This window comes from Accipiter gentilis, chromosome 24, assembly GCF_929443795.1.
Source record: "Accipiter gentilis chromosome 24, bAccGen1.1, whole genome shotgun sequence".
NCBI classification, from domain to species: domain Eukaryota; kingdom Metazoa; phylum Chordata; class Aves; order Accipitriformes; family Accipitridae; genus Astur; species Astur gentilis.
This window is the reverse complement of record NC_064903.1, coordinates 2,194,629-2,206,240: the sequence shown is the minus strand read 5'-3', so window position 1 is coordinate 2,206,240 and position 11,612 is coordinate 2,194,629. Positions and strand designations below refer to the sequence as shown.

At 39.8% G+C, this 11,612-nt stretch overlaps 1 protein-coding gene across 5 annotated transcripts in view; it reads left to right on the top strand.

Annotated features, from left to right (window-relative positions):
* The first annotated feature begins 230 nt into the window (after positions 1–230).
* The window catches only part of C24H8orf48 (chromosome 24 C8orf48 homolog), an 80,465-nt gene continuing 69,083 nt past the window's right edge, over positions 231–11,612 (top strand). For 4 of the 5 annotated variants that reach the window (XR_007509496.1, XR_007509495.1, XR_007509497.1 and 1 more), the window contains exons 1-3: positions 231–490; positions 2,848–3,106; positions 5,341–5,463. Coding sequence is in view for 1 of the 5 variants with exons in the window: in XM_049828049.1 (XP_049684006.1) it covers positions 473–490; positions 2,848–3,106; positions 5,341–5,463 (400 nt within the window). In the remaining 4 variants the exon portion in view is untranslated. The remainder of the gene's footprint in view (positions 491–2,847; positions 3,107–5,340; positions 5,464–11,612) is intronic. The other variant, XR_007509498.1, reaches the window with a different exon arrangement.

The window sequence follows — 11,612 nt, the reverse complement described above, 5'->3', positions numbered from 1 at the left end:
CCTCGCCGCCACACAGGACCCTTTCCTCACAGGACCCTTCCCTCGCCGCCACACAGGACCCTTTCCTCACAGGACCCTTCCCAGGGCCCAAGTCCTTCTCCCGCTCCGGCACCCGCCGCGGGGAGACGGGGCGGAGCCGTGCGCGAAGGGAATCGGCCTTCCCGCCGCGCCGCGCCCCGCCCCGGCCAACCGCGCCTCAGACGCGGCGGGACGGCCGCCGGGGCCCCGAGCCCGGTTTCGGTCTCTCCGCTCCCCTCGGCCGGAGCCCCCCCGCACCCCGCGGGGAGCGTGAGGCGCCGCGCCCGCCCTGTGAGGGTTATCTGCGCGGCCTGGGCCTGCCAGCGGGGCCGGTCCCGTCAGCCGGGGCTCGGGGCTCAAGGGCTCCCTCCGTGCCGCCGCGGCTCGTAGCGCAACGCCCCGGGGCACCGCTCTGTGCCGAAGCGGGGTCGGCGCGGCAGGCTGCCGGTTCTCGATGCGCTGGTGGGCCTGGGTAAGGAGCCCCGTCTGTGGCGGCGGTGTGAGGAGAGGTGGGCGCCTTCTTTTCCCGGCGGGAAAGCGCGCCCGGAGGGGAGGGTGCCGGCTGTCAGCGGGGCTTCGGGGGGGGGCAAGGAGCCGGAGGAGGCCAGGTAGGGATCGGGGTCCCTTCTGTGAGACGAGTTGGTCGCCTTGGGAGCAAAACTCTCGGTCACGGCTGAGCAAGTTAATGTGCCTGGGGGGTGGCTGGTCCCTGGGACCAAGCCTGTGAGGTTGCAGGAAGGCCTGAGGGTGCTCGCAGTGCACTGAGAGCATCTGGTTCGTGTCAGGGTTTTCTGAGAGGGAATTTGTCAAAGCGTGCGTTAAATAGCTTTGAAAAACCCGTGTTTTCAGCCTGGAAATGGAAGATTGTGAAATGAAAAACAATAAACCGCCACCCCACCTCTGTTGCTTTTGGTTTTTAACTAGAATTGCGTGGAGAAGAGTTTCTTAATTGGCTGGCACTTGGTGGAAATACATCTCCACCACGTTTTTCATGTTTTTTTTCACCGGTGTGGTGTGTTGCAATCACATTTTTGCCTCCTGTGAGGACAAAGCTTGGTTCCCTCAGGTTTTCTTCTAATGCGCTTACCATTTTCAGTGACAGTGCATCACAGCAACCTCTTCTTAGTGGTGACTGAAGGTTTTGTCGCCATGTCTGTAAGACAAAGTGACTCTTAGAAAAGTAATTCAGGCAGTTCTATGGCTTCTGTTTTTCAGAACCCTTACTGAAGCGCTAAGCTTGCTTTCTGCCAGTCTGTTAAGGCAGATATTACCTCAGCCTTGTGAGGAATAAAAGCTGCAACTTTAAAGTTGGCTGTAAACATGTTTTATTTGCTATTTCTAAGTATACTTATGGCTTCGAAGTTATTTATCTGCTGATGTTGTAACAAATACCTATTTTTCACTGTGAAAATTAGCTAATATCGGTTGTATCTGATATGATGAAGCGTTCCTAGTTCAGCCAGTCGTGTTACTCGCTGAAATTCATCTTCTGACCCCGTGATGATCCATGTGCTGCTTGTGCAGCTGCAGTTTCTTAGGTCAGCTGTGGGCTGGAGAACTGACTCTCTGTTTGCATTTCCTATTGTTTTTCTCCAGTAGACCTGATCTTAATAACCAATCTCCAGCCTGAATTAGTGGTGGTGTAATGAACAAAAGAATTACTTAGTGTTTATTAATGGTTAACGTTTAGATTAGAACAGTACTTTAATTTTTGGGACCATGTTAAAAGTAAAACCTTTGGACCTAGAAATTTGGCACTACAGGTTAGTTTTGGAAGTTTAGCCTTGGGATAGAAGTCCTGAATTTGTTTTAGGGGCACAGGGTCTTCACACAGTGTGCAGAAAGACTTTGGCAGTAATGTGGCATATAAAACAGATGGCATAGCATATTCGGTAGTGAAATGGCCAAAGCCAGCACCTTTAAAACAAAGTTGCCTAAACCCCAGTAACAAACACCAAGTACAGTGGCATACGTGAATTTCTGGCATGACAGAAAGTGCATTTGTCTCCCTACTGTTACCACGTTGGGGTTCCCATCTTTCTGATGAAGGAGCCATGGCTTACTCCTGCAAGCATCTTTCCAGAGGGATGTTGCCCCTTTACTCTCCTTACTTTATGAGAGTAGGGAAGGAATTGGAGCAAAATTACTCAGGACAAAGTTACTTAGGTCCTTAAATAAAGGAAGAAGGAGTATTGCATCATTCTGATAAAAAAGGGTAAAATAAAGCTTTAAAATAAATGTGTTATGTGATGGGTAGCTATCTGAGGTCTCTTCTGTTTCTGGAGCTTGAATCTGGAGAACTTTATTTCTCTTTTTCACATTGGGAGCATGACTCCTTATTTGAAAGCATCAGCTGGCTGATGCTTGTTATGTTTTCTTCTTAATTTTCTAGACAAAATCTAAGCAAAACAAGGAGGTTTTGCATTTCTGAGTGGTGAGAGGCTGATAATAATCTGAAGGCAAAAAACCCCACCACTTTAAAATTTTTTTGTTTGTTTTCATGAATGATTTTATCCAAGTGTTACTGTAATTGGCTACAAATTTGGGAGGAATGCTGCTCAGAATTCATTGCTAATGTTCAGTGATAACTGTGATTGTGTGCTTACCCAGTGGATCTTAATGCATACTACTTTGATCAGCAGTAGTGCTTTGAAGAGTGTTGCCTTGATCCAGTGCACTGATTAAGTAGTTATTTTGTCCACCTGTTGTGGTAGCAAAATTGGGTGAGCTGAGCTGCAACAGTCCTCCATGTGTCCCTGTTGCTATAAGCAATCTAGTCATTCTTCCTGTATAATTGAACCTGTTACATGCTTTTGTTTTTATTTGCAGTACTGCACCATGATGACAGCCTCAGCAGATAGCTCTGATAATTATGAAAAGTGGCAGATGGAATTGAGCCAGAGTTACAGTAGCTCTGGCTTGGACTATTCAGAAGATACTTTTGAGCCCTTCAGTGAGGAGGAAGCAGCCTGCTGGCAGCAGGAGAGCGAACCATCTGAATCGTATTGTTCCACAGAGAATTTAGAGGGGTCTGCTGTGTCAGATACGTTGGAAAGCATGTCACAGTTGGCAGGCCAAAATCATGCAGGTATGCAGAGCTTACCATGCTTGAGACCTGTCTTTCATAATTTTAAATTGGTGCAGTGGAGCCTTGAATCAGCAAAAATAAAAACGTAAAAATTGTGTACAGTGTTTTTGCTGTGCAGAGCAACAGAACCTCGGTATGCTGACTAGGTCTGTGTTTTATGCTCTCAGGATTTGATGACAGCTATGTGCAGAAGGGTGTGATTTGGCCATGGAAACCTTCCCCTAGTAATCTTGTGATGCTGAAATTCTGTTGGCATGTTAAAAAAAATTCTGCAAGATACCTTAACTGAAGTACCATGTATGAAAAATAGCTGGGCCATAAAATAATTTTTCCAAGGGCATAGGGAATGTTCCAGGACTTGAAATACTTAAGAGGGCTAGATAATGCCTTAAAGTTGCAGCAGATGAGTGATAAAAAAGCAGGCAGCAGGACATAAGCTAACTGCCTTAATGTCTTGTTAGGTTTTCTTCTGTCTCTGTAGGGTTCTCTGTCATTCTTCTACATTCTCCTTTTCTCCAAGTTTGGTCTGGTAAGTATTGTAAGTATTTGAAGAGATGCATATTTTTTAAAATCTCTTCTTAGTTTGGGAGCTTGTCAGCATATATAAACATTATAGCTTTAAAGATCAGCTACAGCACTTATATATATTTTTTAAAAAGTAGTGTAGACTTAAGATGTCTTTTAATGTCTATTAGCTATTACTCTTGTAATCTGATTCTACTCAGTTCAACTTGATCAGCTGGCATATACCAATATATAATTAACCTTGTCTGTACTTGAAAATTGGCAAGCTATTTCTTTTTCTACTCTAGACAAGTCCAGTAGAGATGTTCCTCCTGTCCCTCATCCATCCAGTGTTTTACTGTGGGTTGGTTTTTTCACTCTGCAGTAATAACCAGCACCATTATAATTTAGAATCCTTTTAAAATACTGTTTAGGCATGAAATCCTAACAATGCAGGACAAAATTTGCTGTCAGATGTGTATACATGAATGTAAACCCTGTTTATCGTAGCACAGAATTTAGCATTGGATATCAGTGCATGCTACATTGATGTAATTGAACAGTGTCTAGTAGATTTAACAGTTTTCCTTAATTTTTTTTGCTTTTACAAATGATAGGTTTTAATAAACTTTTTTTCTGGAGATACAACAAGGTTTTTTTTAAATTATTCCATGTCTAACCATTAAAATCCTTATTTCTGGCATCAAGGAGTACATGCTAGGAGGAATCCTTGCTCTGTGTGTAGAGTTTTGGTTGTTTTTTTTTTTTAATGAATGTTACCATTTTTTATCTTTACAAGGTTAATGATTCATAAATTTATGGAGTCTTCTGAATGCTACCAGTTAAATGAGAAACTAGGGAATAATTCATAGAAAAATATTTTGGGGAAATTGATTGCTTTCTGTGGTCTATATGTTACTGAGAACAGCATACTTAAAAACTATAGAAAACCTGTCATGCTGGGTGTCCCCATAGGGACACATTATTTAATTGTATAAGCCCACTGAATTTGCTATTAGTACCCTGAAAAGAGTAGAGAAGTCAGGTGCTTCCTGACTGCTCAGTATTTTGAACTGTGACCACGCCATATGCATCTTGCTGTCGGTGGCACTGACTTTTCAGACCTCTTAAGTCTTTTGTCTTTTCCCAGCTATTTGCTTTCACATCTTTGCTGCTTCCTCATTTTCAGCAGAACTGGAGTTGTACTGGAACAAGCTGGAGAACAGGGAGCTGACGCAGATTTTTTTTTTTTTTATTATTTCCCCTGTCCTGCTTTATTTTTTACTTGGATCAATGCCTTGAGACAGTTGGCCTGAGGTCCCAAGAGTACTTGTGCTGCCACAAATGAAGAACCTATGGAGGGCTGAAAATAAGTGATGGGGCTGAGTGAGGGAGGAGGTAGACTGAGGTCAAGTTAGCATTACAGATAAAATTGAGTATGTCAACAAGCTCTAAGCAAGAGCCTCTTAATTTTTCTCAGTGTGTCCCACGTCGTTCAATGGGGTGATTAGAAATGAGCAATATGAGATACTTTGTGGACAGAAGCTTGCTCAGCATTTCACCCTGAAATCACTGGTACTATCTGTATAGTCCTGTGGCTAGGGGTTTCTTTTCCCTTAACAGGGAAAACTGTCACATTCAAGTGGAGGATTATTTGCTTCCCGCTTTGTTTTTCTGCAGTCCTGCTTTCTGTACAATGTATGTTCAAAGCTACCTTTTTTTCATTGTAGATGAGCAGTCTGAAGTAGTGGATTCTGCAGCTATAGAAAGAGATGTCATGGGAAAAGGGAGTGATCTAAAAAATAAAGAAGCTAGCATTAAGCAAGACAAATCTGTCATCAAAACTCAGGCTGGTGAGTTCAGTAACTTTAGTAGAGGTTATCATTCTTATTTCTTTTGAAAGGGGATGGAAACTTTTAACTAGACTTAACTTTAATAGTTTGCATATAAAATTTAAGCCAGGTAATTAGCCTGGCTTAATTAGCCAGGTAATTAAGTATGAAGTTTCTCTGTTGCGCTTTCTCGGAAAGCAGTTTGTCTCCCATTACACACATGGCTTTGATGCTCCTGACATAGTGATGTTATCCTAGTGATGCATTATCACAAGATCTGGATAAATACATTAAAAAAAAAGTATCCATATTTTAAATTTTACTGTAATCCTCAAAATTTAACTGGGATGTTTAGTTTTTCTCTTTTTCTCTCCAGCTGTACAGGTACTAGGAGTGTGGTTTTTTTCCCTTCAAAATAAACATGACTTCAGATTTATTGTGTGAAGTGTTTTTCCCCCTGTTAATCAGTTGTGTTAATTAATTACTTGTTTGCCATATTTTAGTTCCTTTCCCAAGCTGAGGGAGGCAGCAGGGCACCAATTTTGGCAAGAACAATAGAGCAGCTTTAACCAACACAATGATGTAGTGTAGGGAGGAGTAGCAGGGAAGGGAGGAAGGAAGGATGCTTGTTTGCATGTACTGGTTACGCAAGCAACTGTGAGAGCAGATGGTGGGATGCAAGTCCTGCTTAAGTCTTTCTAAAAAGTGGGTCAGAGATACTATTTTTAATTTAAAAAAAAGAGCAAGAAAGCTGTAGTTGAGTAAAAAATAATTGAAGCAGAAGGGGAATCTTCTTCAGTCTGTACGTACATGAAGAGTGAACAAACTCAGAAGTTTTGTAGGTCACTGGTAAGACTGATTAACCAGGGAGATCCTTCTGCTTAGGTACTTCATGGCGCTGTAGTTGCATACAAGTATCCTCAAACCATCCATATATCGTAGGAAAACATGACCTAAGATTATTTTTAGGCTATTCTTAATTGTATAGCTCATTCACAACGGTGGTGAGTCAATGAGTTCCTGACTCATCTTCAGCATTTATCTTTCTATTACTGGTTTTCCAAGACTGCCATGTAGTCAAGTGAGAAGACAGTTAATGTAGATCATCTCTATCATAGTAGAGAGGCTTCTCCTGGTGAGCTCCTCTGAGATAGTCTTCCTAAAATACATTAGAATCTTGTGACCGTGTGATTCACAGAGAAGTTGAAAAGGACCTGATGAGTTCAGATTCATTGAGAATGATAAACAACAGTATAACATTGAGGAAGTTTCCCACCTCTGCAGAGCTTTCCCTTGAAAGTTACACGTGGGATCCTCTTAATCAATTTCAGATTTTTATAGTTCTGCACAAGGGAGTATTCTGCCTTTGGTTTATGGACTTTGATGGGCAAGGAGATTCAGAGTGATCACTCAGTCTTGAGTAGCAAGTTCTGTTTCATTAGCTTGTGCTGATGTATGAAGTGATGCATTGTCTTCTGTCTGCCTGTCATACTGCTTGTCATCCTAGCAGCTAAACACTTTTCAGGTACCTTGTTACAGTTCTTCCAACCACTATCAATATGAAGAGCACAAAATAAGGCTCATGCAAACACAGTGCACTGTCATGTGATTGACAAGTTATCCCTAAATTGATCAGCATCAATAATACTTAGCTGTGTACTGCATTTTTTTATTGCGGAATATTAACATATAAACAAAATAAGCACAGCAACTTTTGTATACTTGACATCTAGAAATGCCTGCTTCTCTTTGACACAGTAATTCAGTGCTTGGTAGCTCCCAAACCTCTTGTTATTTTATCAACTTGGAGATATATTTTTTAAAATACAATAGAGGATGAGCTCAGCTGGAAATAGATTGCTGCAAAGTTAGTCCCCTCAGTAAATTTGGCAGAATGAGTGATATATGCACTGAGCATGTATGGTACTTTTGAATTTGTCTTCAGATAATAAAACAAAAATTCTTTTTACTATCTTACTACTGATAGGGTTAAATGTGGGGAAAAAAGTAGTAATCCAGTTTTGCATATGGGAATGCCCTGGAATGTGATTCTTATTTTTCATAGTTTTCTTTGTGTGCTAAAAGAATTAAAACCTAGATGCTGGCCTAAGGAGAAGTGAGATATTTTTGTCATAGTTGTCTTTCTGTCTTCCTCTTCTTTGGCCCTCTACCACAGTGTTGTAGCAACTAGCTGTTATTGGACAAATGCATCACAAAATGACTGTAAGTACCCAATTCCATATAGATTATTCCAAAGACCAGTAGTCATCTTTAAAATTTACTACAGGAAACTGGAGTTCTTCAACTTAGATGTATCTGAGAGTTCAAATAGGGCTTTTTAATGCTCTGACTTGTACTGTATTCAGAAGTTTGCTCTCACCTTTGTTTGTAACATGTCTATATTAAATGTTTTGCTCATTTATTTTTCCGCACTGTTACCATGGCACTATTGCTGGCAAAAACAAGACAGTTTTGGTTGTTTATGTTACTTAGAGGCATAGAAATGTTTGAGCAGCATCAGACAGTTATAGTTCAGTCAGTTTTACCAATTTAACCATTATTGTTATTATGATAGTGGTATCAATGATGAGAAGTCCAAAAGTAAAAAAGGACAGTGTAAAAGGCAAATAAATACCTGTGGTTCATGGTGTTAAGGTGAAAGGTGCTGGCATGTGCTCATTGACATGTGTGCATTCAGGGAAGTGTGTTTATTTTTCTGCATCAGATTTTTTTTCCAGCTTGTCCAGAGTATTTCTGAGTAGATCTAGTTTATATTCACTTTTTGAACAAATTTTCATATGTCCCAGCATTTAATTATTCTCTTACCAAATAGTAGTAGTAGCTTATTAGAAGTATTTATTAAAAGTAGTAGTAGTCTATGAGACTTGAGAAAACATCCTGCTGCTCTGTTTGGAGAAGGGAGCAGGTATCCAATAGTCTATACTGGCTCTCTTTCCTGTTCCTGACGTGTTTTCAGCACCAAAGCGTACTGCTTGATAACATGCACAGGTTGTGGGATTCCTGCAGACCTAGTTAGGCCCTGAGATTCCAGACTTCTCTTCTGATTCTGTAGTAAAATAGTATTAATGTAGGCTAGATGGGGAAATTCCAACCAGGAACATCTAAATGGAAACCGCTGCTTGTAAAGAAAGTTCGAGTTCATTACTGCCTTTGTGGAACTGGGAAAGAATGAGTTTCTTCCAAAATACATGGATTCTGCAAGGTTCTTACTGTTGTCTCTTCTTACTAATGTTGGTGGAAACTAAGAGTATCCTTCACCATGCTGGAGGAACTTTTACTTGCTTTAAATTCGTATTTGTAATAAATAGCCTGATATTTCAGACTGTTTATATTAGTTCTGTGTTCTCTGCACAAATCTTTCAAACACTGTATTTGCTGATTGGGCTGTCGGCATGTTAATCTGAACTACTGCGCTCAATTGTACAAATGTGATTTAGATAATTCTGAAAATGTTATAATGAGATGCAAAGTTAAAATCTTTCTGAAGAGTAGTTATCAGTTATTGCCTTTCACAATTAGTCTGTTTTACTTTTATTTTTTCCTCTTAAAATAGATCATTAGTAGAGCATAATAACAACAAAATGCCTGCCTATTTTTCCTATTAAATCAAAGTTAGACATCAAGGGAAAGGAAACTCAATAAAGATTTTCTCTGTTTTTCTCCCTCCACTCATGCAGATTTAAAATGTCATACTTAAAGATGTAGTTGCATACAGAAAGAAAAATCTATTTAGGTCACTTAGTTATAAACCACACAGCAGGGTTTAGAATGTAGACATGGAGATTAGCTTATCTCCACTGGTACACGCTGAGTGCTTCTGTAATCAGAGCAGCTTCTTGGTCCAGTTTGTTGTGCTTTACCTTCTAAATATTCTGCGCCTTGTGACCTTGCTGCTGTATGATACGTGGCTTTGACTTGATGTCTGTTCTGTTGTCTGGTTTTGTTGCTCTTGTCACCTGTTCCTGCCTTATTCCTCTCCAACAAAGAGGATGTGGGAATGCAGGATTCAGGGCAACCAAGCATCAGCAAAATGTACTTCTGGAACAGTAATGGGCACTGGCAGGGATTCTCTGTAGGCAGACGTGCAGTGACATTTAAATCTGCACCACAAATGGAGATTGAGCGTTCGAGCATGTCTAGTTCAAAGATGGGAAGGAGGGAATACATGAAAGACAAAAGAAATAAAACCAACCACCAAAGCAAGTGCATAGATCCTCTTGTATGCATCTCTTTTCTTTCAGCTGAAGGACAGGTGAACCTTGTATACCTAGAAGAAAATCTGAAAGTAAATAGTCATTGTGCAGTTAAAAGATTAACTTTTCAGAATTTAACTGTGTGCTGACTTTTGTCATAATTTTTTGTTCTTCTTTCAGTAAAATGATAGTTCTTGATATTTGATAATATTATTCTTCCTGAGCTTATTTACTGTTAAACATGAATTAATATTAAACAAGTAACTTTTTGAAATTGGTTGTGCATTCAGGTGTAAAAATTGCTGTTCTCTTTGCTAGTGTTTCTTCTAATGTCTGTAGGTGCAAATGAGCAAATGGGTGGGTGTATGGCAGCACAATTCATGCATTATTAGAAACCAGTTCTTAATTAAAATGCGCTTCTATATGTCAGGAGAAACTTAAGTGAATCAATTAGGCTGGTAGTAAATTGTTACAATATGTTCAGCAGACCCCATGTGTTTTACTTATGCATTTGAGTACTCAACTTAGTATGTGTAAATGCTTTGTTCTAGGGTTCCTCGCCCCCAATAGTAACTTTTAAATCTTTTTATTCATTCTATGTGCAGCATATATGAATATGCCACTATTTTATTAGTGTGATTAAACCCAGTAGTGGCACATGATTTACAGCGATTCTACATTGGAATTGTAAGGAAAATGACCTGATGACTAAAATAGTGGTTTCCACTCAAATGTTTATGATCCTACCCAAGAAAAATTTTTCAGTAAATTGCATTCTAAAGTGTTGTTAATTCTTATTCATCTGTCTATAAACTATCACTATGTCTTTTTCTTTAGTCAATTTGATACATCATCTTCTAAGGAGGAATAAATTGCTTTATTATGCTTGATCTGAACTGAGGTAGTTGCACTTAAATCACATCTTTTCTTTGTTGACCATAAAGCAAAGTTCACTAATTCGTGCTTTGCCTGGTCTTAACTGTAGATCCACTTATCCTTTATACAGATTGGCTGCATTTCTGAAGAGATACTCCGTTTTCTTGCAAAATTCCACAGCTCTGTCTTGTGTACTTGAGACTAAATTAATCACAGCATATTTAGGCGAAGCTTTACGTTCATGTTGTACAGTGTTTTAAGGATTTGTGTTGTGGCTATGCCAAGGTACCCCACAGGACTGGAATGCCAATGCACTAGTTGTCAGATGACCACCCTGAAATATGCAGTGAAATTTGCAGTGCTGTCTAGAAGAAGTAAAACTGAACTTAATCACTGAAAATGAGTGAAACGGACAATATAGAGGGATTGTTTAAATGATATAATCATACTTCCCAGCTAAATAGGCAGTGTAATTTGTTTCTGAATACTTTGAGTTAAAACAAACTGACCATACCTTACCTCTGTAGTAATTTTCAGTTGTCTGACTTTTTTTGGCTGTCAGAGTGGAGTCCTGAGAAGGGAACACTGTGTCAGCATTAGCTATATGCAAAGGTATTCACAAGACTTCTGGTAATGCTTACTGTATTGTTTTGTCTTCTCCTCATTTCTCCTTTAATTAAACACATTAAAGTGTTTTGTTGGGCTTCAGTAGTTACATAAAAGCAAAATCTGGGTAATAAAGGTAGAGAGGTACTCTCCCCTGTTTAAATAGTTGAAAACGGTGATATCTCGTAAAGCCATGTAGTACTACACAGCGTCATTATGTGCTGATGCTCATGAAATACTGTATTGATTGTTTGTGTTTAAGCCTGTGGAAAATCTCCCACAAAGCATTGAATGAAGTTGTAAATCCATCCTTACCTGCCCATCTGAAGTATAATCTCTCAGTTTTTATTTATTATTACATGCCACTTGGAAGGATAAGAGAAGAAGAAAGAGTGAAAGATATTGTTTAAACAAGGTCATATAAAGAATTTAGGAAATGACCATTGAAGCTTTAGATGAAAGTATTTTCTAACA